Raw genomic sequence first — 25,318 nt, 5'->3', positions numbered from 1 at the left:
GCCGTGGAGAGGGCGGGAGGAGGAGGGCTGGGAGGGCTATTTTGACCATACTTCACCTCGCTGGGTCACTTCTGGTTTGGTGAACTTCATGAGAGGAGCATAGACGTGGAGGGGGGGATAGAAGTTCAGTACAACGGTGGATTTGGCTGCACTGTTCCTCTGCTGTCTATACATACACAGAGGGCTATCCCATCCCATCGGCTTCCACCAACCCCGACACCATCGACGTATAGATTTACCCCCGACGAGATAATCAGTCGATTCGATTCGTGCTCACGATGCGAAACAAGCGAACATCGATGGGTCGGTGTCCTGCTGTTCCTGACGACTTGGCGTGTCCTTTATCTGTTGACCCAACGTCAATCCACTGCTGGATGATGCCGAGTGGAGGTCCGCACGTCCTAATAATGCAATGCCACTCTCACACTCCCCTCTATCCACCCATGCACCCCGACAGCCCTCCCCTCAAGCCTTACCCATCCGCTCCAACAACCCCCCCCCCCAGAGCCCCCCCCCCCCAGAGGCCCCCCCCCCCCCCCCAGTGCCCCCCCCCCCCCAGAACCACGTGGGAGCGAGATTAATTGGTTGCGCGCACGCACGCGCACGAAGGATCCTACCCCCCCACATCCCCACACTGCCAAAGTCGCCATGGTAACCATTAATTGCTTCTCTGAATATATATACACAAATGGTGAAGTATGGTTAAAACGAATCTCACCACTTCTCGAGTCAATGGGTTGTCACGATGCAATAATTATTAATCGATTTTATTGTGGGTGGGTTTTTTTTCTTTCGGGACCTTGCGAGGAATGCAGCGGCCTCTAGTGGCTACAGAGAACGCATCGCATAGAACGATTAAAAAACACATTGTCCTGCGGAGGGAGCTGGTAAGGAACGTTGGGTTGCTCGGTCAATGGCCAGGGTCAACAGCGGCGTGGTGTATTCCGCAAATATGCCCGACTTTGAGGACAGGCACAAGCCGGCGTGAGTAGGTTAAACGTTGAGTTTTATGAGGGCACCACGGGTTGACCAGACCCTCCCCACCCAGCCCCACCCCTCCCACCCCCCACCCAGCCCTTCCAATCCCACCCCCCACCCAGCCCCTCCCCACCCAGCCCCTCCCTGCACGACGGACACAATAATCCCCTGTGGGCTGGTGTCACCAGGAGGTTCCTACCGGTATGATGTACAGCATTTCGTGTCAATCCTCCCACCATGCCATGCGGGTCCGTCGATGTTATTAGACCATACTTCACCACGATGGTCAACGGAGATTTGGTGGATTCTAGGCGGGGGCATGGAGGCGCAGTCCAGCAATGAATTAGTTTAGGTTTGACAGAAAAGCTGTCCGTAACGCGTGCTCTGTGCGTATGTGTATAGAGAGGTGGTCACCCATCTCATTGGGAGCGGTATTGTAGCGGTTAGCGCGCTGCGCTACGAAGCCAGCGTCCCGGATTCGATTTCTGCTCATGGCCAACACCAGTGAGGATTACTTGAACGGGCCCTGCGCCCCTAGGTCGACTCGGCCTCAAATGAGTACCTGGTGCGATGTGTAAACATCGTCACTGGGGAGACAAAGGCGACCGGGCGTGGTGTTGGCCACCCACCCTCTCGTGTGCCGTGCCGGCCTTCATAGGTGCTCGCTAACAGCACTTTCGACCAAGTCTGTAAAGGCTATACGGGGGATCTTTGTTTTTTCATTTCTGGTCACCAATCTAAAGCATTATCCCAGGCTGAACGCAAAATCTCTGGGGAGACAAAGACGGCCGGGCGTGCATCATGGCCACAGGCACAACACACACACAGTCACGCGTACGGCAGGGCGTTATAACCAGGCTAATACTTAATTGATGATGGATTAATTGGCTTTAATTACGCGTGCTACTAATTAGCGACACGCGTGGTCTGCTGCACAGTGAATAGTTAAAGATCCCGTGACGTCATTCCGCAAGAGGCGTGCCCATTGCGTGCCCACGTCACGGCGCTCCGCGTTTTTTAAATTTTGCAAAAAAATATACCACGCAGATTCCACAGCCTTAACAGACTGTTGGGGCAAGTGTTGTTATCGAGCACCTTATGAAGGCCGGCATGGCACCAAAGGGGGTGGGGGGTGTCCAGCACCACGCCGCACCAGGTATTTATTTGAGGCCGAGTCGACCTAGGGGAGGGCCCAGGACCGGGTTCAGATACACGTCACTGCCGTTGACCGTGTGCGGGAATGGAACTCGGGTCGCCGGGTTTCGTAGCGCAGCGCGCTAACCACGACGCTACCGCTCCACCCTTGGGATTTCACAAAGGCAAATATCCCCCGTCTAGCCTTAACAAACTTCTCGAGGCAAGTGCTGTTAGCGAGCACCTATGAAGGCCAGAACGGCACACGAGGGGGTGGGTGGCCAGCTCCTCGCCTATCCGCCTTTGTCTCCCTCGTGGCGATGTTTACACACCGCACCTGGTACTAATTTTAGGCCGAGTAGGCTCAGATAATCGTCACGCTGGTGTTGGCCGTCAGCGGGAATCGAACCCGGGTCGCTAGGTTCGCAGCGCAGCGCGCTAACCGCTACACCACCGCTCCCCCACCACACACAGCTGCTCCTAACCTTGTCCTTTGAGTTGGCACATGGTTACAACCAAATCAATTTGAGAGCTCAACTCACACAGCCATCATCCGATTCACTCCTCAACTCCCCACTCGCCTGCTTCCTTATTTAATGCGCTTCGCTCGTTCATTCACTCGCTCGTGGCAAACGAGACCGCGAGCCCTAGTCTCGTCTCTTGGGTTCTTCTCAGCCGGTTAAGCAAGTTAAACTTGTATAAAGAGTTATAATTAAACCACATTAATCATCGTCGCTGATCTTCAACGGCAAATATATATTTACAATAATCATGAGCCCTGATCGATCCACTGCTGGATGAAGCCCCCCCCCCCCCCCCCAAAGCTGTCGCCACCCCCATCTCCACTCTGCACACGAACGGATCTCACCTCTGCATCTCAGATGTACACAGGCACAGCCACCCCGTATAGCCTACATAACCCTGTGGGGCAAGTGCTGTCAGCGAGCATCTATTGAGGCCGACACGCCTTCACGAGCCGTTTTGCTGTGGCCAGCACTCCACGCCCAGCCGACTTTCTCTCTCCAGCATGAGTCGATCTTGTGGAGGCCCAGAAACGGTTCGGTCATTATCATGGCCGTGAATCCTGCGATTGGTGGAGGCTCCTGTGCGCTAACCACTGCGCCACCGCTCAAAACATCGTGACACACACAACACATATACTATATACAGGCATCTTCTTGGTTTTTTCGGTAAAGTCACGTAGAAGGGAAATAATTAAATCATAAAAATAAAACATAACAAAATAATTCTCACGACGTTTCGGCCACAACGCAAGCAGCCGTCCTCAGGTGAAGAACAGGTCCCTCAGGTGAAGAACAGGTCTGTCGGAAAGACAGCGTTCATTCAGACGCTGTCTTTCCGACAGACCTGTTCTTCACCTGAGGACGGCTGCTTGTGTTGTGGCCGAAACGTCGTGAGAATTATTTTAGTATGTTTAATTTTTATTATTTTATTATTTGCCTTCTACGTGACTTTACCGAAAGAACCAAGAAGACGAATCCCTGCAGTCACGAAAGCTTTAAATCGAAACTATACACGCAATTACATTGCATTAAAGCGGACACGTGTGGGTGAGTGTATTGACTGCTGAAATGTGTTGAAGTCCATGCGTACATGTTTAGTCCACTGCTGGATGAGGACATCTCCACGCTGACACAATAAAAAACACACACAACGCTCTCAATTCTGTTCGAGGTGGTCGAAAAGTCTCTATACCCCTGCCGTATAAGCTGCTCACACCGTTTCCCTAGACTCGTATCGTTAAAGGGGTACAGGGACTTCCCGCCCACATCTGTACAGAGTACTGTACCTCGTTACGTCACCCCCTGAAGCCACTAGATGCCGCTATATTATAATTATATTAAGCTATTAGTAATCCGTTGGTTGATTGCAAACAAAAATAATGGATTACATTTGTGGGGGGGGGGGGGGGTGGAGTATGGGGGATTCTATTAACGCAGAGAGCGTAGCATACATCACTCATCGCCTGTACACTATAATAATCACTTTAGAATAATTTAAATGATAATTACTTCTCAGCCCCGTTGTCAATCCACTGCTGGATGATTTTAAGGCCTCCCCCACCGCCGTGTGCTGGTCATTGAGGGGAGGGGGTGTTCATTGTGTTTGACCATACTTCACCACGCTGGTCAGTGCGGGTTAGTGGCAGTAATCATATTGTTATTATTATAATTGCAGTATTATCAGTGTTGAAGTATCTATTATCATGATTACTATTCCTACAGTGCTATACTATCACCCAAATGGCAATATGCACATGGTCTGATATATTTGCCTTTACGTATTCATTTACCTATTAAATTCGTGCTAATAGGTTAGCTAGAGTATTGTTAGCTACTTAGATAATTAAGCGACAAAAGAGGGAGAGGAAAATGATTATGAGAACGTGAACAATAAAAGTTGATGATTTTGTGGTTAATGCCGATGAGCATGTCCTCTTTGTCTTCACAAATTTAAGACCGTTTCCCGTATATCCTTCAAGACACTCAAGATTGTGTGCGTTTATTTCGCGTGCTACCCGGACACAAACCAGGATTGATAGTTAAAGCCACGATGGATTGGAGGCAGGGTAGCCTGCATCGGACTCAATTCTCCCTCCCCCTCTCTGGGGTCCACGATTGTGCCCATGTAACCCAAAGTATAGACCATTGGAGAATCTTTATACTGGTAGGAACCCACTGGTTCCACCAGCCCACAGGGGATTATTGTGTCCGTCCGTCCGTCGTGCAGGGAGGGACTGGGTGGGGAGGGTGGGGAGAGGCTGGGTGGGGAGGGTGGGGAGGGTGGGGAGGATGGGGAGGGGGAGGGTGGGGAGGATGGGGAGGGGCTGGGTGGGGAGGGAGGGGCTGGGTGGGGAGGGAGGGGCTGGGTGGGGAGGGTGGGGAGGGAGGGGCTGGGTGGGGAGGGTAGGGCTGGGTGGGGGGTGGGGAGGGTAGGGCTGGGTGGGGGTGGGGAGGGTAGGGCTGGGTGGGGGGTGGGAGGGGTGGGGCTGGGTGGGGAGGGGCTGGTCACCCCGTGGTGCCCTTATAAAACTCAACGTTTAACCTACTCACGCCGGCTTGTGCCCGCCCTCACAGTCGGCCATATTTGCGGAATACACCACGCCGCCGTTGACCCTGGCCATTGACCGAGCAACCCAACGTTCCTACCAGCTCCCTCCGCAGGAAAGTGTTTTAGGCTGCAGGAGGAGTAATCCGATGAGCTATGAAGCTCTTATTCCCACAGATGTCCCGTATGGGCACGGGTTTCAGCGTGTTACAACAGCGAACAATACAAAAGACGATTGGAGTGCAACAGAGAAAATTCTAAGCAAGTCGTTCAATATGAATTTATTATAAATTAATTACTTATACAAGTCCGATTTATCAAGGCTGGGGCAAGGCAACAAAAAAACAGTCCCAGACCACAGCGAGATGACATCACACAGCAGTCCCTCAGCAAAAATTGCATTAATATTGAACTATCGATAATATAATTACACAGGCAATGACCAACGTTACAAATCACATTTGCAAGTGTGACTGCAGTAATCCAGCACTAATCTTCTGCTTCAGGATATCTTGATTTTTTTTAAAGGAAGATTTACGATGTTCAAGGGAGGAAACAAGGTTGTTGTTGTTGTTCTAGTGAACCCACTGTGGTTTGCGCTCATTCAATGGAGGGGGAAACAGCAAGACGGCACGAACTCTCGTCGTGACCACCACGAGCCCCTGGACAGATTTGGGCCATCATACCGCCCAGCACGCAATAGAACACAAACCATAGTTCTCACTCGAGCTACGAGGACGTCACTTGTACCAGGCTAGGTGCACTTTGAGACGACTCACACTCTCTACCCAGACACCCACCTCACTCAACTGCCCCCCCCCTCTCTCTCGTGTCTCCATGATCTCTGCTGCTGTAAACCCAGGGGATCGCTGTGGAAGTAAGACGCGTTCGGACAGCAGGAGATTCATCCCCAACATCATCGACATCAGTTTAACACGTAGGCTTTCGCGACCTATATCATCCATAAAATGTACGCAATCTAACCCAAACAAACCTCGATTATGGATCATCAACAACATCATCAACAACATCATCAACAACAACAACATCATCATCAACAACATCATCATCAACAACAACAACATCATCTTCATCAACAACAACATCATCATCAACAACAACATCGTCATCCGCGCGGAGATGAATCACCGACCTTGCTCCTTCTCTTCTCTCGTTCGCTCTCCTCCTCTTCCTCCTCCTCCTCTTATTACCTCGTCAGCCCCTGGCCATGATGGCTTTGGCTACGTCACCATCTACTGATAAGCCCTCGATGACGTCACGAGTTGTTGAACATCCACACATGGGCCAATCAAGGGGCAGACTTAAACATGAATAGAATAACACTGGTCTCGATTTAAAGCTTTCGTGGCTGCAGGGATTCATCTTCTTGGTTCTTCTTGGTTCTTTCGGTAAAGTCACGTAGAAGGGAAGTAATAAAATAATAAAAATAAAACATTAAAATAAAACATTATTATGTTTTATTTTATTAGTTTATTACTTCCCTTCTACGTGACTTTACCGAAAGAACTAAGAAGATTACACTGGTCAACAAAAAAAAACACTTTTTTCTGGCCTGGACTTTTGCAGCTGTTTTAGACTAATTTCAGGGTGCTGATTCAAAATCTGATCTCAGATTTGCTCTATCACATCTCATTTTTATGCAATCGGCATACCCCATTTTCATTGATTTTACCCGAAATTAACTCTGTCACTTATGATTGCAAGTTGTTGCGAGTCAGTGACTGCTTTAGTGTTAAAATATGGTGCTGTATATTTAGGATAGTGTGTTTATAATATCATTTTATGTAGATATCCACATTTATTTAATATTTTTCTTCTGCAGTTTTTATTGAAAATGCAATATTTGATATCTCAAAAATCTGATGTTATAGACAAAAACTGATGCCAGATTTGGAATCAGCACCCCAAAATTACCTTAAAACCGTTGGAATACTTAATGCAAGAAAAGTGTGTTGACCAGTGATAATCGGTGACGTTTCAGGCAATGACCCCTTCTTCAGAGCACATAACGAAACGTTGCCAGAAACACACATGATGTATGTGCTTTGAAAAATGTCCATTACCTGAAACGTCGCCAATTATATATATTTCCCCATCAAGAAGGCACACTGTTTTTTTTTCTTTCAGGAATGCGTATGGGAGCTTATGGGATGATTTAGTACATCGCAACGATTCAATTCCTCTCGATGTGGCGATTCCATTAAATACAGATAGGCTCACGATCGGTCACCACGTGTTTGTCTCTCCACAAACGCAACACAAATATAAATATATAAACTGTAATGCATGTTCATTCCCCCACCCTCCCACCTACGGCCTTCTGGGAGTGCATTCCAGGCCACGGCTAAGATCAGTGGTGAATGATAACCAACCCGCTCCTGGGGCCTCCAATGTTGTTGTTGTGCGTGTGTGTGTGTACACGTGTGTGTGTACGCGTGTGTGTGTGTGTGTGTACACGTGTGTGTGTGTGTACACGTGTGTGTGTGTGTACACGTGTGTGTGTGTGTACACGTGTAGTGTAGCGGTTAGCGCGCTGCGCTATGAACCTGGCGACCCGGGTTCGATTCCCGCTCACGGCTAACACCAGTGACGATTATCTGAACCGGTCCTGGGCCTCCCCTAGGTCGACTCAGCCTTAAATGAGTACCTGGTGCGGTGTGTAAACATCGCCACTAGGGAGACAAAGGCGATCGGGCGTGGTGCTGGCTACCCACCCCCTCGTGTACCGTTCCGGCCTTCATAGGTGCTCGCTAACAGCAATTGCCCCTACAGTCTGTTCAGGCTATACGGGGGATCTGTGTGTGTGTGTGTACACGTGTGTGTGTGTGTGTACACGTGTGTGTGTGTACACACAATGGGGAGCTGCGCTACAAACCCGGCGGCCCGGGTTCAATTCCCACTCATGGCCAACATCAGTGACGATTATCTGAACCGGTCCTGGGCCTCCCCTAGGTCGACTCAGCCTCAAATGAGTACGATGTGTGAACAGCACCACTGGGGAGACAAAGGCGGCCCGGCGTAGTTTTGGCCACCCACCCCCTCGTGTGTCGTGGCGGCCTCCATAGGTGCTCGCTAACAGCACTTGCCCCTACAGTCTGTTAAGGCTACACGGGGGGTATTTGTCTTGTGTGTACACGCGTGTGTGTGTGTGTACACGTGGAAGGTGGTAGTGTAGCGGTTCGCCCGCTGCGCCACGTACCCGGCCACCCGAGTTCGATTCCCGCTCCGAGTCCTCCACATTTAAACTCAAAACGCACGTTTAGAATATTTGACTCCAATACATTTCCACGCGTTAAGCCACTTCGTTGAGCTATCATTTTTGATAGTCGGGTCGCTTCTGAAAGAAAAATCGCTACATAAAATAAAAAAAAATATTGAAATGATTTTTTTTTAATTCCTGAGTGTTTACCTGCGGGATAAAAACCGGAGCCCTGGAGAAACCCCCACACGTGCGAAGGGGTGAAGCTCTCCCGTACAGACTAAACATTATTTATAGTCTACAAACTACACATAATTTGTTTTATCTTACCAGATAAGGCCCACTGAGCTAATAATAGCTCAACAAAGTGGCTAATCACGTAAGAAATATATATCAGCCGAATACTCTAAACGCGTGATGTTGATTCTAAAACGTAGAGGAAAAAAACCAGAGGACCCGGAGAGAAATCACGGGGACAAAGAGAGACACCGCAGACTCCAAATATACAGCAGCAGGCGTCAGGGTCGGGGATCGAACCCACGACCTCCTGCATACCAGGCGAGGTCGTTAACATCTCGCAGCCACCGACTCGATGACGACGTGGACCCAGCGCTTAGCCCGTTCGCCACTTGTCGCAGAGATGTTCAACTGTGTCGTATCCAACAGGCTGCCCTGGTAAATACTGTCGGGGTGGGGGGGTGGGGGTGAATTAACCGTACGGATACGCGCCGGTCTGTTGCACAGCGAACGTTCAAAAGACGTTCGCCAAACGTCATTCTGAACGGGTGGGCCAATGCGTTGGCAAATGCCAACTGCTTGAATTAGCACAACGTGATAAATGTATGAAAAAACAATTAGAGAAAGGCTCACGGTATAGATTTCCTGGACGCGTGACGAGATTAACGAGAGACTGTGCGTGAGCGCGTGGACCGGCCAGGGACCTTCGAGGTTACCGCGATATGCCGGAGGAAGACGGCGAATTGAGTTCGCGCAGAGAGCAGTTTTAGCGAGCGAGTGAGCGAGCGGGAAGAGAAATTCTGATGCGACGTTGTAAAGTGAAGATCGTGGACAGAGCCATGGGCGGAGATTTAGGGGGGGGGCACAGGGTGGCAATGCCCCCCCCCCCCCGCCCCCCCAAACTGGACACGTTTATAGATTTATTTTCAGTAGTTTACAATTAAGATTCAAAATTAATACATTCATTATATGCACCCGCAATTCCTAATTTTGGGGGACAAAACGAACTCCTGCCCCCCCCCCCCCCAAATATAGAAGTCAACCTCCGCCTATGGACAGAGCTACACAGATGGAATGCCACGAGCAACAGCGTCTGTGAGGAAGGACACGGCCCATGGGGAGAGAGTGAGAATACTGCACGTGACTCATTGGGGTCAGATCTGACGAAATCCCCGAAGGAATTTGCTTCTCAGCATCCGCGCTCTCTCGAAGTCGACATCAGCCTTGAATGAGCACCCGGAACTAGGGAGACAAAGGCGGCCGGGCGTGGTGATGGCCATCGCACCCCCCTCGTGTGACTGCTGCGGCCTGCGTAGGTTGCTCTCTCACAAGCACTTGCCCCAACAGCCGTTAAGACTTTACGGGGGATCTTTGTCGTTGTGCGTGTGCAAGGAGTGGTGGCGCAGTGGTTAGCGCACCGCGCTTCTAACCCGTCACTTGAGTTCGAGTCCTGGCCACGGCTAACATCAGTGGCGAGTGTGATATCTGAACCTGCTGTGAGCCTCCACTACATAGATTCAGCCTTTAACGAGTATGCCTGGTGCGGTGTGTAATCAACAAAAGCACTGGGGAGACAAAGGCGGTCTGGCGCTGTTCTGACCACAACACCACGTGGGTGTGCGGTACCGGCCTTAATAGGTGCTCGCTAACATCGCTCGTTCCAACATTCTCTCTGTCTGAGTTCGATTGTCTGTCCCGTGCCCTGTCTAGGTCAACTCAGCCGGAACTTATCCAAGCTTCACCGGTTCGATTCTATCTCCCGGCGCGGCTGGTAAAACAATACGAATGGAAAGCCGGACAGTCCGGCGTAGGAGTGCATAGTACAGCAATTATACTCTTTGGTTCTTTCGGTAAAATCACGTAGCTATAAAATAAAATAAAATACCAAGTGATATTCTTAGGTTTTTTCGGTAAAGTCACGTAGGTAAAAATTTAAAATTAATAAAAGTAAAATTAAAATAAAATAAAAATCACGACGTTTCGGAGGCAACACAAGCTTCCGTCTTCAGGTGGAACCGTCACAGCACGATAGCTGTATCAAGTTACAGCTATTGTGCTGTGACGGTTCTTGATACAGCTATCGTGCTGTGACGGTTCCACCTGAAGACGGAAGCTTGTGTTGCCTCCGAAACATCGTGATTTTTATTTTATTTTCATTTTACTTTTATTAATTTTAATTTTTTACCTACGTGACTTTACCCAAAAAACCTCAGAATATGAATCCTTGCAGTCACGAAAGCTTCAAATCAAGAATTAATACCCACGTGACTTTACCGAAGGTAACCCAATGAGTATGGATTCCTGCAGCCACGGAAGCTTCAAATCAAGTACAATTGTCGCCGTTGACTTTTGTTTACGCAGTTGCATCGTTCGTAGCGTGCGTACCTTGTAACTCTAGCGCACGGGTCGACAGCCTGAGGCTCAGCAACCACGTGGGGCTCTGTAAGCACCGCTTTGTGATGTCATCTATCAATGACTTCGCCGTCTCGTATTCACCACGATGCATTGCGACTCTTTTTTTTTACCGAATTCAGCAAAAAATGTTTTTATTCTTAGTGTTATTTTGGTCTAGTGGTAGTGCCATACGCCGAAATCCCCTGCTCCAAGCGAGCGCAGCTTCAGCGGCGTTCCGGCAAATATCGAGCGAGAAATCCATCTCCGCCCCGCTACATTATACACCATTATACAGTCCACGCATCAACAGCGGAAGAGAGAGACAAAGGCGGCCGGGCGCGGTACCGTCCACACCGCCACCACCACCAGGTTCCGTGATCCGTGCGCCGGGCTTAATAAGCACTCGCAATCAGCACCCCCACGGGGGTTCTGGTGGGGGGTGGGGTGGGGGGCGTGGGGGGGAGGGGCAAGGAGAGAGGGGGGGTGTGAAGGGGATGACTTTGTGTCTGATAGTTCTGCTGAGTTGGCGGTGAAAGGAGGTGAGCGATGTTTGTGAGCGTGTCAGGGCAGACACGTAAGAATTTGAGCAACTCTGTGACCGTGGCGTCTCGGGGAGATGGTGGTGGTGGTGGTGGCGGTGATGATGATGCGAATTTTGCATCACGCAGCAAGAGTAGACGACACGGCTCGGCATTATTGGACGCAGCGCAATGCGCCTATCCGGTGTATGATGTCGAATCGCGGAGCGCATCACGCGCGAGCCTCTTCTAAAATGGTGCAGTGGATAAGCAAAGAGGGATATCAAAGATCACCCGGATAGCCTCGGCAGATTGTTGGGGCAAGTGCTGTTAGCGGACACCTGTGATGGCCGAGACGGGTTTTGTCTCCCAAGTGGCTTTGTTTACGCACCGCGCCGGGTTCTCATTTGAGGCTGAGTGGACCTAGGGGAGGCCCATGAGCAATTCAGATAATCATCACTGGTGTTGGCCGTAAGCGGGAAGCAAATTCGGATTATCGGGTTCGTAGCGCAGCGCGCTAACCGTTGCACTACCGCTCCCCAACATACACATACCACCACAAAGACAAAGATCCCCCGTATAGCTTTACAATACTGTTGAGGCAAGTGCTGTTAGCGAACTATGAAGGCCGGCACGGCACACGAGGGGGTGGGTGGCCAACACCACGCCCGACCGTCTTTGTCTCCCTAGTGGTGATGTTTACACACCGCACCAGGTACTCGTTTAAGGCTGAGTCAACCTAGGGGAGGCCCACGACCAATTCAGATAATCGTCACCGGTGTTGGCCGTGAGCGGGAATCGAACTCGGGCAGCCGGGTTCGTAGCGCAATGCGCTAACCGCTACACCACCGCTCCCACCACTACACAAAGACCCACACAGACATTCATCCACACACACCTGAATACGTCTTTGTTTCTCTTCCAAGCCAAGACAACATTCCAATCGTCGGTGGAATTGAAAATGATTTGGGGGAGGAGGGGGAAGAAGGGGGGTGGGTGGGGGCGGCTGCATTGCACCCAACTAAACGCAGGTTACAACACCACACTCACTCACCCACTCGCTCAGCCACTCACTCACCCACTCGCTCAGCCACTCACCCACCCACTCGCTCAGCCACTCACTCACCCACTCACCCACTCGCTTAACCATTCACTCGACAATTAAATCAACCACTCACTATACCGCCTCAGTCAGCCACTCACTCAGCCACTCACTCATCCACTCAATAAACCACTCGCTCACCCACTCACTCACCCACTCGCTTAACCACTCACTCGACAATTCAACCAACCACTCACTATACCGCCTCAGTCAGTCACTCGCTCAGCCACTCACTCATCCACTCACTCACCCACTAGCTCACCCACTCACTCACCCACTCGCTTAACCACTCACTCGACAATTCAACCAACCACTCACTATACCGCCTCAGTCAGCCACTCGCTCAGCCACTCACTCATCCACTCACTCAGCCACTGACTCACCCACTCGCTCACCCACTCACTCACCCACTCACCCACCCACTCGCTCAGCCACTCACCCACCCACTCGCTCACCCACTCACTCACCCACTCGCTCAGCCACTCACCCACCCACTCGCTCACCCACTCACTCACCCACTCGCTCAGCCACTCACCCACCCACTCGCGCACCCACTCACCCACTCGCTCAGCCACTCACTCACCCACTCACTCGACAACTCAATCAACCACTCACTATACCGCCTCACTCGGCCATTCGCTCAGCCACTCACACACCCACTCACTCACGCACTCACACACCCACTCACACACCCACCCACTCACACACTCACCCACTCACTCACCCACCCACTCGCACACCCACTCGCACACCCACTCGCTCACCCACTCGCTCACCCACTCGCACACCCACTCGCTCACACACCCGCTCACTCACCCGCTCACTCACTCGCCCACTCACTCGCTCACCCACTCGCTCACCCACTCGCGCACCCACTCGCGCACCCACTCGCGCACCCACTCGCTCACCCACTCGCTCACCCACTCACTCACCCACTCACACACCCACTAAATAAACCACTAGCTCAGCCACTCGCTCAACTACTCACTCAGCCACTTAGGACACTCCTAAGGTGGATATAGAAACATGCCTAGGTGAACGGTCCTGAAAGTTCAAGCTTTTTCAAAAAATGCCAAATATACATAACAGTGAGGGGGGCGCCCCCCCCCACCCCCACCCCCCATCTCTATGCATCTATATGGGTCTCTATTTATTTCTATGAGTACCTACTAATCACGTTGGGTCTCTATGGTCTGTACGAGTCTCTATGAGTTTACTAAATGGTTCATGGTTTGGGTTGCATGGCCACGATCGCACTGCTGTGGCTTGTCTTTAATGCGTCTCCATGGGTCTCGATGTATCTCCGTGGGTCTACAGGACCCTCTATTCATCTCTTTGAGTCCACATAATAATTTACATTTGTAAGGCGCGTTTCATCCATGGATCCCAATGCTCCCGTATACCGAAAGCAGGAAATAAGACAGAGCCAGCGGTATACGACCAAAATATTGGGGAAAGGCCCTTTTAAAGAGGTGAGTTTTCAGGGCAGATTTAAATAGCTCTTAAGATTATGATTGGCTTATTATCTAGAGGCCAACGCGTTTTATAGTCTTGGAGCTGCACTGGCAAAAGCCCCGCTTACTTTGGAATATTCAGCAGAAGGAAGTCAGAGGATCTCAAGGACCTCACTGGTGATGGATATAAGTTGATCAGTTCCTGTAATGTGGGCTAAGCCCGTGGCAGCCTTGTAGGTCAATACGGGACCTTATCATCAATTCGATATTTGATTGGTAGTCAACGCAGGGACAAGAGAATGGGTGTGATGTGTTTATGAAGTGGAGTCCGTTTAAAGCATTCGAGCAAGCAGCATTCGGAACGAGCTTGAAGTCTACCGAGCACTTTAGTCCGGCATCCCGATCAGTAGTTGCGTTGCAATGGTCACGTTTGGGAGGACACGAACGCGTTGTCCGCTCTCTGTAAATCATCGGGCGACAGGCATCGATGCAGTCGGACAATGATGTCCTTGACCACTCGAGACACGTGGTGCCTCAAAGGACAAAGGCCGATCAGATTTGACACCAAGATATCTGACCCCCTGCGATGGACAGACAGCGTGACCCATCTACAGACACACACAGTGAACTGATTTTAAAACAACCTGGTAAGAGCGAACCAATGAATATGAACTCCGCTTTTTGTCGGCATTTAATGAGGGAACGTTCTTCCGAAGCCACGATCTCGCAAAGGGATAACGATGCAGACGATGCGACTGCACTCACACAATCGGAGCCTATGCGGACGTGAATTTGTGTGGCATCGGCATAGCAGCGATATGACAAGCCCCGATGTCGTAGCAAAATGCCCAGAGGTGCCATACAGACATTGACTAGAGTGGGGGTTTGGGGGGGCAAGTACAGGTCCCTGTGCAACACCGCAATTGAACCGGTCTAATTGGAGATGTATAACTATCAATTGTAACATAATAGGAGTGAAACCACTGTAACTAAAGACGAGAAATTCCCACTGAGTGTCCCAGTCGATGGTTGTCAAACGCACCACTGAGATCTATCAGGATAAGCACGCTCGCCTGCCCCCTGTTCACTTGCAGGAACACATCGTTGGTCACCCTCCCGGGAGACGTCTCGGTGCTGTGTGCAGCCCTGTATCTCTTCGAGTCTCTATGCATAATCTCTATGGGTCTCTAAATATCTCCACAAGTCCCTACGGCTTCACGATATGGCCCCACAGACCTGCTTGGGCTGCATGGACACAATCAGTTTCGCAATGGACCACGTTACGACACTTGAGCGGAGTTACTTTGGAGTCCACTCCACAATCATCTCTCTCCCCCCCCTCGCTCCCACGAGTCTCTTCTGAGCATCGTTGTTGGTGGACGACGACGACGCGCGGTTTCAGGACTTTGGCGGACGGGCGCGCATAGCTCGCATCGCGGACTTCGCTTAGGAATCGGGTCGAGACACGCGGGCGACGCGGCGAGGGGCTGCGTGGCCCCTCTGGCTGAACGCGGCGCTGAACAAGGAGCGCCGTTGAGTCGAGGAATTGCGAATTAACGCTGAGTCGGGCGCGACGCTCGCCAGGACGATCTCGAGCTGAGCAGACGCGGCCAAGACCTGCCCCCCCCCCCTTCCTCCTCCCACCAGCCCTCACCACCTCCACGCCTCGTTCCATCGTTCTGGGGCGAGCCCCATAAATACAGCAGGGCAGACGTGACCAGAAGCACACAGCATCAACAGCTCGGAGGACCAGAGGCAGCTGCGAGCAAAGCCACCTTCAGCCACTCACACGACTCCGACTCGTCCTCCTCCTCCTCACCCTCCTCACCAACCGACTTTTCCGAACCCCCCTTCGTGTCGAGACAACCGCAGACCGCAATGGCAGAAAAGATGCGTATCCGAGGAGCTTCCGTGCGCTACGGCGGAAGCTACGGCGGGCAGCTGAGCAGCGTGCTGGGCAGCGGCGGGTCCAGAGGGTTCGGAGCAGCGTTCTCCTTCGGGATGGGCAGCAGCCTGGGACTGGGGGGCGGGCTGGGTCTGGGGGGCGGCCTGGGATTGGGGGGCGGCCTGGGTCTGGGGGGCGGTTTGGGGGGCGGCCTAGGGATGGCGCGGGCTCTCGGCGGAGGCTTCAGGGGGGCTGGTTTTGGGATCGGTGTGGGTCTCGGATTAGGCGGCGCTTCGAGGGGGGCCATGGCCGCCGGGTTGAATCTTAGGGGGCTTGGGGGCTTCGGAGGTGGATACGGAGTCGGCCTTGGCGGGGTGGGTCGAGTGGGGGGTTTGGGCGGCCCGGGAGCCGGTTTCGTATCGCCTCGCCGGCACCTGGGTGGACGCGGGTTCATGGTCGGGGGCTATGGCGTCAGCCCCGGGTTCCTGTATCCATCTGGCGCCGGGGGTCTGCCAAGCATGCCCTCCCTGCCCACCATCGACGTGGCCAACCTGCCCTCGCTGGACTTCGTGCAGGGCGTGAGGCTCAAGGAGAAGCTGGACATGCAGAGCCTGAACAACAAGTTCGCCACCTTCATTGACAAGGTGGGCGAGAAGCCGTCGACTCGGCCTCGGGTTTAGTGCCTCGGTGCGGCCGGGCAAAGCGTCGCCACGAGGGAGACGAAGGCGGCCGGGCGTGGTGCTGTCCACTCACCACCACCGCCTCCTCTCGTGTGCGCCGTTGCCGAACTTATTAGGTGCTCGCTAACGGCACTTGCCCCTATAAGTCTGTTAAGGCTATACGGGGGAGCTTCGCCTTGCGTGTAAATTTAGGTGAGCGCTACAAACCTGGCGACTCGAAGTTGATTCCCGCTCACGACCGACAACGGTGAGGGATGTTTGAATTGGTCCTGGGCCTCCCCTAAGGTCGACCCAGCCTTAAATGAACAATACCCAGTGCTGTGTGTGTAAACATACGCACTGGGGAGACAAAGGCGGTCGTAGTCATGCAGGCCACTCATCCCCTCGTATACCGCGCCGGTCTTCATGGCCGCTACTCGCGAACAGCAGCACTTGCCCCAAAACGTCCGGTGAGGCTACACGGGGTGGGGGGATCTTTGTCTTTGTGCGAGTGCAGGTGCGTCTGCTGGAGCAGCAGAACGCGATTCTGAAGGCGCAGATCTCCATGTTCTCAAACAACGACCCGAGCGGGCCCAGTAGCCCCGCGGTGGTCATCAGCTCCGTGACGGCCAGCTACAACTCCCAGATCGAGTTCCTCAAGCAGACCAAGGCGGCCCTCACGGCTGAGATCCAGCACTACAACTCCATCATCTCGGAGTACACCACCAAGTAAGGACGACGAGGAGCCCAGCCAGCAGCCAGCCACGAAACTCGAGGCGTAGATGAGTTTTTTTTTTTAATTGGTAGCAGCAGCAGGAGCAGGATTAATCGTCGCGCTGCCGTTAGGGCTAATGCGTGGCCTCGAGTTTAATTGGCTGGCCGCGTGCAGCCATTGTGACGTCACCGCCGCTCGGTGGCTGAGCGGGAAGCACGCGGAGGCTGCGCGTCGTGGGGCTGGCGGGTTCAAATCCAACCTTTTATTTTGTTAATTAAATCACCAAAAAAAAATCTATAAAAGTAAAACTTTCTCAAATTGTCCTCTCCACGCCAAAAAAATCAGAGCAATCCCACTGATGTCAGCGCGCGATTGTCCGCAACGGTCTCCATCCTCGGCACATTTAAGACGGGGGGTTTCGTCTTCCTCCATTGCTGTTGTGAACGAAGAGAATGGTGACCCCCCCCCCCCCCCCGTAAATGTGGGGAGCGGTGGCGCAGCGGTTAGCGCTACGCTACGCGACCCGAGTTCGCTACCCGATCGCAGCCAACACCGGTGACGATTATCTCAACCGGTCCTGGACATCGCCTAGGTCGACTCAGCCTCAAATGCGTAAACGTCGCTACTCGGGGAGACAAAGGCGGTCCGGCGTGGCACTGGCCACACCCCCTCCCCCCCCTCGTGTCTTGTCCCGGCCCTAACAGGTTCTCGCTAACAGCACTCTGATTAAGGCTACATGGGAGATCTTTGTATCTTGTCTGTGTTACATGATGGTAGGGAGTGGACATGTTACATTCCTATGACAGGACCAGTGTATACATTCTACACGTCTATAAAACAATGTGACAATTCCACGTTCTTATGACAGGAGCAGTCCATTTATAACGCAAATACTGTTGATGTCCCCAAAATTGTCAGCCTATTTTATACAGGATGATGATTAAGATTGTGGTGCAGATGGCCACGATGGTGATACTGATGATGATGCTGATGTTGTTGCTGATGATGATCTTCGTCTTGAATGCAGGTACACGGAAGAGGTTGAGACGACGCGAGTTCTCGAGGTCGAATGGACCAACCTCAAGGAGGTAATTCGCATGCGGTTGGCTGATCACGCAGAGATATGCGAGATTCTAAAACCCTCGGGGCTTCAAGGCGATGTCCATGAGATGGAAGCACGGGGAGTGTGTTCGTGAACCCGTCTGGGTGGATCTTTATTTGTCCAGGAAGACCTCACTGAGTCCCGGGACTAGTTTTAAGGAGGGTTCTGCTACATCGGGATGGTTTGGTCACGAAAACGTAGATGAAAAGAAAACGAATGTTAAAAAGGAAAATTATTTCATAGGTGATGTTTCACGCGATTGTTATTCTCAATATGCAACGAGGAAAGGCTATAGCCCGAAACGTCACATATTGTATAATTTATGGCGACAGTGTTATTGGTGTTATTGTTGGCTGTGCTTGTGCACCGCTGCCAACGCAGCAGCAGCAGCAGTAACCACTTGGCCAGTCAACTTGTACAATATTCTTTGGTTCTTTCGGTAAAGTCACGTAGGTATAAGAATAAAACAACACAAGCGGTCGTCTTTGCTTCTTTCGGTGACTTTACCGAAAGAACCAACGAGTATGGATTCCTGAAGTCACGAAAGCTTCAAATCAACTTGGACAATGTTGAGAATGATGCCGATGCCGATGATGATGATTTTGCGATGCAATGATAAACCCTGAACGTGCGCTGAGTGATAGAGGCGAGGGGGGGGGGGGGGAGCGAGATGATGGTTGGGAGACAGAGGTAGGAGGAGAGGGTGGGTGATTCGGTGAAATGAGTAGATTACCTGAAGGCGATAAGATAAAGCCAAATATCCCTCCTATAGCCTTTGACAGGCCGTGCGTGACTCCTCTCTGCCAGGATATTGACTCGATCTACCTGGGCATCGTGGACCTGCAGACCAAGGTCACGGGCCTGGAGGACCAGATCACGCTCACCAAGCAGCTGTACACCGCGGTGAGTGGCCCTGTCGCTCACCCGCTCGCTGGACCGCGCACTCACCCCGCCTCGACGAGTCAAGTCGCTCACTCGCCCATTCTCTCGATCGTGCTTACAGCCCACTCAACTCGACCACTCACCAACTCGTCAACTCGTCCACTCAACAGCTCAATTACCCCCGAGCTCACCTGGGTCAATCACTCACCCACCCTCCCTCGTTTCTATTTTCCTCCATCACTCCCTTTCCTCGCTGCATCCCCCCAATCTCCGTCTCTCCCTCCCACCTTTGCCTTCCTCCCTTCCCCTCTACCGCCTCTGCCCCCCCCTACCCCCCTTCGCCTCTCCCTTCTCTCTGCCTCCATCCCTCCCTTCCCTCCCCCTCTTCCTCCCTCCCCCCTCCGCCTCTCTCCTCTCTTTCCTCTCTCTGCCTCCATCTCTTCTTTCCCTCGCCCCCTCTGCCCCCCCTTCCCCCCCCTACCCCCCTTCGCCTCTCCCCTCTCTCTGCCTCCATCCCTCCCTTCCCTCCCCCCTCTTCCTCCCTCCCCGCCTCTCCCCTCTCTTCCCTCTCTCTGCCTCCATCCCTCCCTTCCCTCGCCTCCTCTGCCCCCCCCTCGCCCACCCACAGAAAACTCGCGAGATCCAGGCCCTGCTCGCCGGAGGCTCCACCACGGCCGTGTCCATCACGGTGGACAACTCGGCGCAGGCGCTGGACCTCACCACGGCGCTGCAGGAGGTCAAGTCGCACTACGAGCTCTTGGCGGCCAAGAGCAAGGAGGAGGCGTTTGCGGCCGTGCAGCAGAAGGTAGATTTGGGGGGTTCGCACCCCGACCCGGGCTCTGTCAAAGTCGCTCACCTTGTGCAAGAGACCGTGCTCGACATCGCCCGGCGCTAGCGTAGGGACAGCTGCTGCCACTGACGATAAACTGACAGCTGAATTGATGATGATGATGATGATCAATTTATTGGAGGCTGTTGAAGAATGACATGTATTTGATGATTATCTGATTAACGTAGAGGTGATGATTACGATGATGACAATAATGGTGATGGCGGTGGTGGTGATGACGGTAACGGCGGTGATGACGATAACCACCACGATGACTCTGACGGAGTCCACCTTTGTTAAAAGTCATCAGTGGACCATGAAACAGAAATCCAGGGGCCGTCTCACCCAACAATGGGAGGAGAAAGCCACGCGTTGTGACTTCTCACAGTGACCGGATCACCACCCCCACTCCTAACCCCCTCTCCCACCCCCGCCAGATCACGGCGGTGAGCGGAGTATCTCAATCGAGCGTGCAAGTGCTGACCCAGGCGAGGGAGGAGCTGCGCACCTACAAGCTCCAGTTGGAGTCCATCACCCGCGAGATCGAGCGCATCCGTAGCGTGGTAAGGAGCAGATCATCATCATCAGCAGCAGCCTCATCAGCAGCAGCGGCCAATCCACTGCTGGATGAACGCCTCTCCAAAGCCGCCGCCGATGCAACAATCCACCGCTAGACACCGCTAGAGATGATGTCGCTGCTGCGCGCCTCTCTCCGCGACGTTGTTGCGCCGTGTTTTCGTGAATGCCCTTCGTGTCATTCTGCACCACGTGTCATCGCGGGCGAGGCGCGCGATTTGCCGCTCGAATGAACATTGAGGTATTGGTGCCCTATCTCCTAAGCAATGGCAATTCCACGTTCGTGTGGCGGGGGCGATTGAACCACAACACAACCACTGTTGATCTTCCCTCACAAAGTGGTACCTATATCGACCTTCGGAGGGAGGGATGATGGGTCGAGTCAACCCCGGTCAATCTTGATTGGAACTTGCCGCTCGTTCTACCGCTGAGCCACCGGGCTGGATTTGATGATGATGATGATGATAATTACGCTGATGCTTTTGGTATATAAATAATATTCATTAAAAATGTTGACTTTAAACTCACGGCTGTCGCGTTCCCCGCGGTGCAGAACGTGAAGCTGGAGACGCAGGTGAAGGAACTGGAGGTGAGCAGCACCACGGAGGTGGACCAGTGGCAGAGCAAGGTCACCGTGCTCAAAGCCTCGCTCGACGAAGTCCGCAAGGTGAGTGCGTCTTCGTCTGGCTCCACGCGCCTCGCGCGTCAACACTGAACCCTACCGAGACATTCACGACCCTACAGGTGCCTTAGTCTGGCTCCACGCGCCTCGTGCCATCACAATGAACCCCACGAAGTCCCTAAGAATGTAACGGGTATATTTACACCATTGGAACCTCATTTGCCAGTAAAATATATAATTGATTTTTTACCCTTCTATCTGGCAACAAAACTGATAGAAGGGTAAAAAAACAATTATATTTTTTACTGGCAAATGAGGTTCCAATGGTGTAAATGCTTACCCCGAGCTCTCATACTCTGATGGTGCATTGTCTTTGAGTTGTGCGCCTTTTGGCGTCATCTGGTCCAACCCACGTGAGACTAGGCTCTAAGGAAAGCTGTCTCGGGTGTGGACCAAACAACTTCAAGGACAGTGCATACATTATCATAGTTATGTTTTTTGTTTGCATTATGACTGTAGGTATTGTGGTCTATGCAAACATGACTCCTTGTAAAAAAGGTGTCAGTTTTGTTGCCAGATAGAAGGGTAAAAAAACAATTATAATGTAACGGGTCCTTTAGTCTCACGACACCCGAACGCGTTGGTGACCCACAAACCCCGGCTCTAACACGGGACCCGTGCCCAACAGGACATCGCGCACTACGCGCAAGAATACCAGGACCTCCTGGCCACCAAGATGTCCCTGGACATCGAAATCGCCGCCTACAGGAAGCTTCTGGACAGCGAGGAGGCCAGGTGAGGACGCTCAGCGTTTCAAAACATTCATCGTCGGCCACGATCGAGCCACTGCCGGATGGAGGCCTCCCTTCCCCACGCCGTCGCGATCCCTTACTGCTGTTATCTCGGTCGCTTTGCGATGGTTTGGCATTGAGCTGTATCATCGTTGTGGTCATCGTCGGTGTCTTTTTGCTCGCGCGCAGGCTGAGCAGCGGCGGCGGCATCACCGTCGTCACCCGGGGAGGAGGAGGAGACGTCGGAGGTTTCGGCGTTGGTGCCGGCCTGGGTTTCGGCGGCGGTGCCGGTCTGGGCTACGGCGGTGCCGGCCTGGGTCTGGTCGGTGCCGGCCTGGGTTACGGTGGCGGTGCCGGTCTGGGTTACGGTGGCGGTGCCGGTCTGGGCTACGGTGGTGCCGGCTTGGGTCTGGGCGGTGCCGGCCTGAGTTACGGCGCAGCCGGTCTGGGTCTGGGGGGATACGGGCTGGGCAGCGGGCTGGGCGGCGGGCTGGGCAGCGGGCTGGGACTCGGACTTGGCGGTGGCATCGGGCTGGCCGGCGGTTACGGGGCCTCTTCCATGGGCAGCTTCTCGACGGCAAGAGGCTACGGGGGCAGCAGCAGCTTGTACGGCGCACGGTCCCGCTTCTCTGGTACTTGAAACGATTCGATATTGTTTGTTGTTAGTTTTGGAGAGAGGGGATGGGCGGTGCCTTTGTGATGCTCGTTGTAATTACTGGCGAAGCGTCGCACTCGAATTGTAAATGCTGTGGGTTTACTCTCCAACGCAGCGGTGCCGCTGTACTCGTAGCGAATTTGCACGTTTTGTTTACGTGACAACCCTTACTAATTGGCTGTGTCGGGTTGTGGCGGGTTTAACGACACATTTATATTTTTGCGATTTAACCACCAAAAAAACCCCTCTATTATGCGTTTTTTTCTTTCATTTTATTTTACCAGGTAATGGCCCACTGAGCTGCATTCCAGCTCTTTTTTCTTTTCAAAAGCGACTTGGCCATCACCAAATAATAGCTCATCGAAGTGGCTAATCGTCACGTGCAAATGTATAGCAGCCAAATGCTCTGAATGCACTTCGGTCACTAAATTTGGAGGGGAGAAACCGGAGGACCCGGAGAAAAATCCACCCGACCGCGGGGAGAGAGACACCGCAAAATTCCCAAATATACAGCAGCAAGCTTAATGGTCGAGGGTCGAACCCACGACCTCCTGTATACCAGGCGAGAGAATTAACATCTCGCCACCGTGGCACTGGTACTTCATAGAGACCCCCCACGCCATCTCCCATCACCCCCTCTCCTCGGAAGTGGGCAGTGAAGCAACATCCATTTTTCTTGGGTTTTTTCGGTAAAGTCACGTAGGTAAAAAAATAAAATTAAAAATGTATCAAGTACAGCTATCGTGCTGTGACGGTTCCACCTGAAGACGGAGGCTTGTGTTGCCTCCGAAACGTCGTGATTTTAATTTTAATTTGATTTTTTACCTACGGGACATTACCGAAAAAACCCAAGAATATGAATCCTTGCAGTCACGAAAGCTTCAAATCTACAACATCCATTGTTGTACTGTGCCGCTATGCTCCCCACAAAACCCCTCCGCCATGCACGAATGACCGGCACGCCGTGCGGGAGGACACCTCATCCAGCAGCAGATTGTGCATGGTCACACATTTTGTTTGTTGTTAAACCAAAGTTCTTGTCTCTTTCTCTCTCTCTCCAGCGTCCTCTTCAGGCTACGGGATGTGAGTCCATCGCTCGGCTCGCCTCTCCTCTCCACGACCCTGGTTCGAACTCACGCTTCCAATGTCTCCGGCTCCTGCCGGTCGCTGCCAACTCCTGGCTGATTCGCGGCTCGGCTTAGCCTTAGATGATGACGGCGATGATCAACGATGACGACGATGATCAACGATGATGATGATTTTCACTTCTATCGTGATTAGCACTGGAGGTAACCGGACCATAACCGCTACTCAACACAATGGGCCACGCGGTTGGGATTTGCACGAGCAAAGTGTTTAATTGATTACATCGCTACCCCCTCCCCTCGCCCCCCACTCCCCCACTGGCCCCCCTCCCCCCCAACCACGCTCACTCACCACCACTCACCAACCAGAAAGTTCAGTTCAATTCCCCCCACCCCCAAAAGTCCGTGCTGAGTCTTCACGTGTTCCGCGTGGTGGCGTCGGGTTGAGTTCTGGTCGCTGGGAACTGAGAACTAATCGCTTGGTTGATGTTGATGTTGTTGTTGTTGTGGTTGTTGTTGTTGATGCTTTGGTCCGTCATATTTTTTTTGAGCAGAAACTCGTGGCTCAACGCGCGCGCGGCTCTTGGCAATAAAAGTTGATCTTGAAGCTACGGAACTTGTGATGTTGTGTTCTTGGTGGTCACCCGGCAACTGTTATTACCTAAGGTCAACTTCAGTGGCGTAGACACGACATTATCAGTGGCGTAGACACGACATTATCAGTGGCAGTCACTACATTATCAGTGACGTAGTGACTACATTATCAGTGGTAGTCACTACATTATCAGTGGCAGTCACTACATTATCAGTGACGTGGACACGACATTATCAGTGGCAGTCACTACATTATCAGTGGAAGTCACTACATTATCAGTGGGAGTCACTACATTATCAGTGGCAGTCACTACATTATCAGTGGGAGTCACTACATTATCAGTGGGAGTCACTACATTATCAGTGGGAGTCACTACATTATCAGTGGCAGTCACTACATTATCAGTGGTAGTCACTACATTATCAGTGGTAGTCACTACATTATCAGTGGCAGTCACTACATTATCAGTGGAAGTCACTACATTATCAGTGGTAGTCACTACATTATCAGTGGCAGTCACTACATTATCAGTGGAAGTCACTACATTATCAGTGGTAGTCACTACATTATCAGTGGCAGTCACTACATTATCAGTGGCAGTCACTACATTATCAGTGGGAGTCACTACATTATCAGTGGGAGTCACTACATTATCAGTGGGAGTCACTACATTATCAGTGGGAGTCACTACATTATCAGTGGGAGTCACTACATTATCAGTGGCAGTCACTACATTATCAGTGGTAGTCACTACATTATCAGTGGCAGTCACTACATTATCAGTGGTAGTCACTACATTATCAGTGGTAGTCACTA

General features: G+C 52.2%; 2 protein-coding genes across 2 annotated transcripts in view; both read left to right on the top strand.

The window, feature by feature from the left end:
- The first annotated feature begins 10,625 nt into the window (after window positions 1-10,625).
- Window positions 10,626-25,318, top strand: part of LOC133353858 (serine/arginine repetitive matrix protein 1-like) — a 52,204-nt gene continuing 37,511 nt past the window's right edge. The window contains exon 1 of the mRNA XM_061570348.1: window positions 10,626-10,679. The gene's annotated coding sequence lies outside the window, so the exon portion shown is untranslated. The remainder of the gene's footprint in view (window positions 10,680-25,318) is intronic.
- Window positions 15,985-24,293, top strand: LOC133353855 (thread biopolymer filament subunit alpha-like). The gene is made up of 10 exons (XM_061570308.1): window positions 15,985-16,635; window positions 17,168-17,379; window positions 18,393-18,453; window positions 19,275-19,370; window positions 19,978-20,154; window positions 20,616-20,741; window positions 21,308-21,421; window positions 22,065-22,171; window positions 22,357-22,799; window positions 23,884-24,293. The coding sequence occupies exons 1-10, from the start codon at window positions 15,985-15,987 to the stop codon at window positions 23,907-23,909; spliced, it is 2,013 nt and encodes a 670-aa protein (XP_061426292.1). The 3' UTR covers window positions 23,910-24,293.

Source organism: Lethenteron reissneri, chromosome 6, assembly GCF_015708825.2.
Source record: "Lethenteron reissneri isolate LAM-NWPU_2019-01 chromosome 6, ASM1570882v1, whole genome shotgun sequence".
Classification (NCBI taxonomy): domain Eukaryota; kingdom Metazoa; phylum Chordata; class Hyperoartia; order Petromyzontiformes; family Petromyzontidae; genus Lethenteron; species Lethenteron reissneri.
The sequence above is the reverse complement of the archived record's forward strand: the minus strand, read 5'-3'. Positions and strand labels throughout refer to the sequence as shown.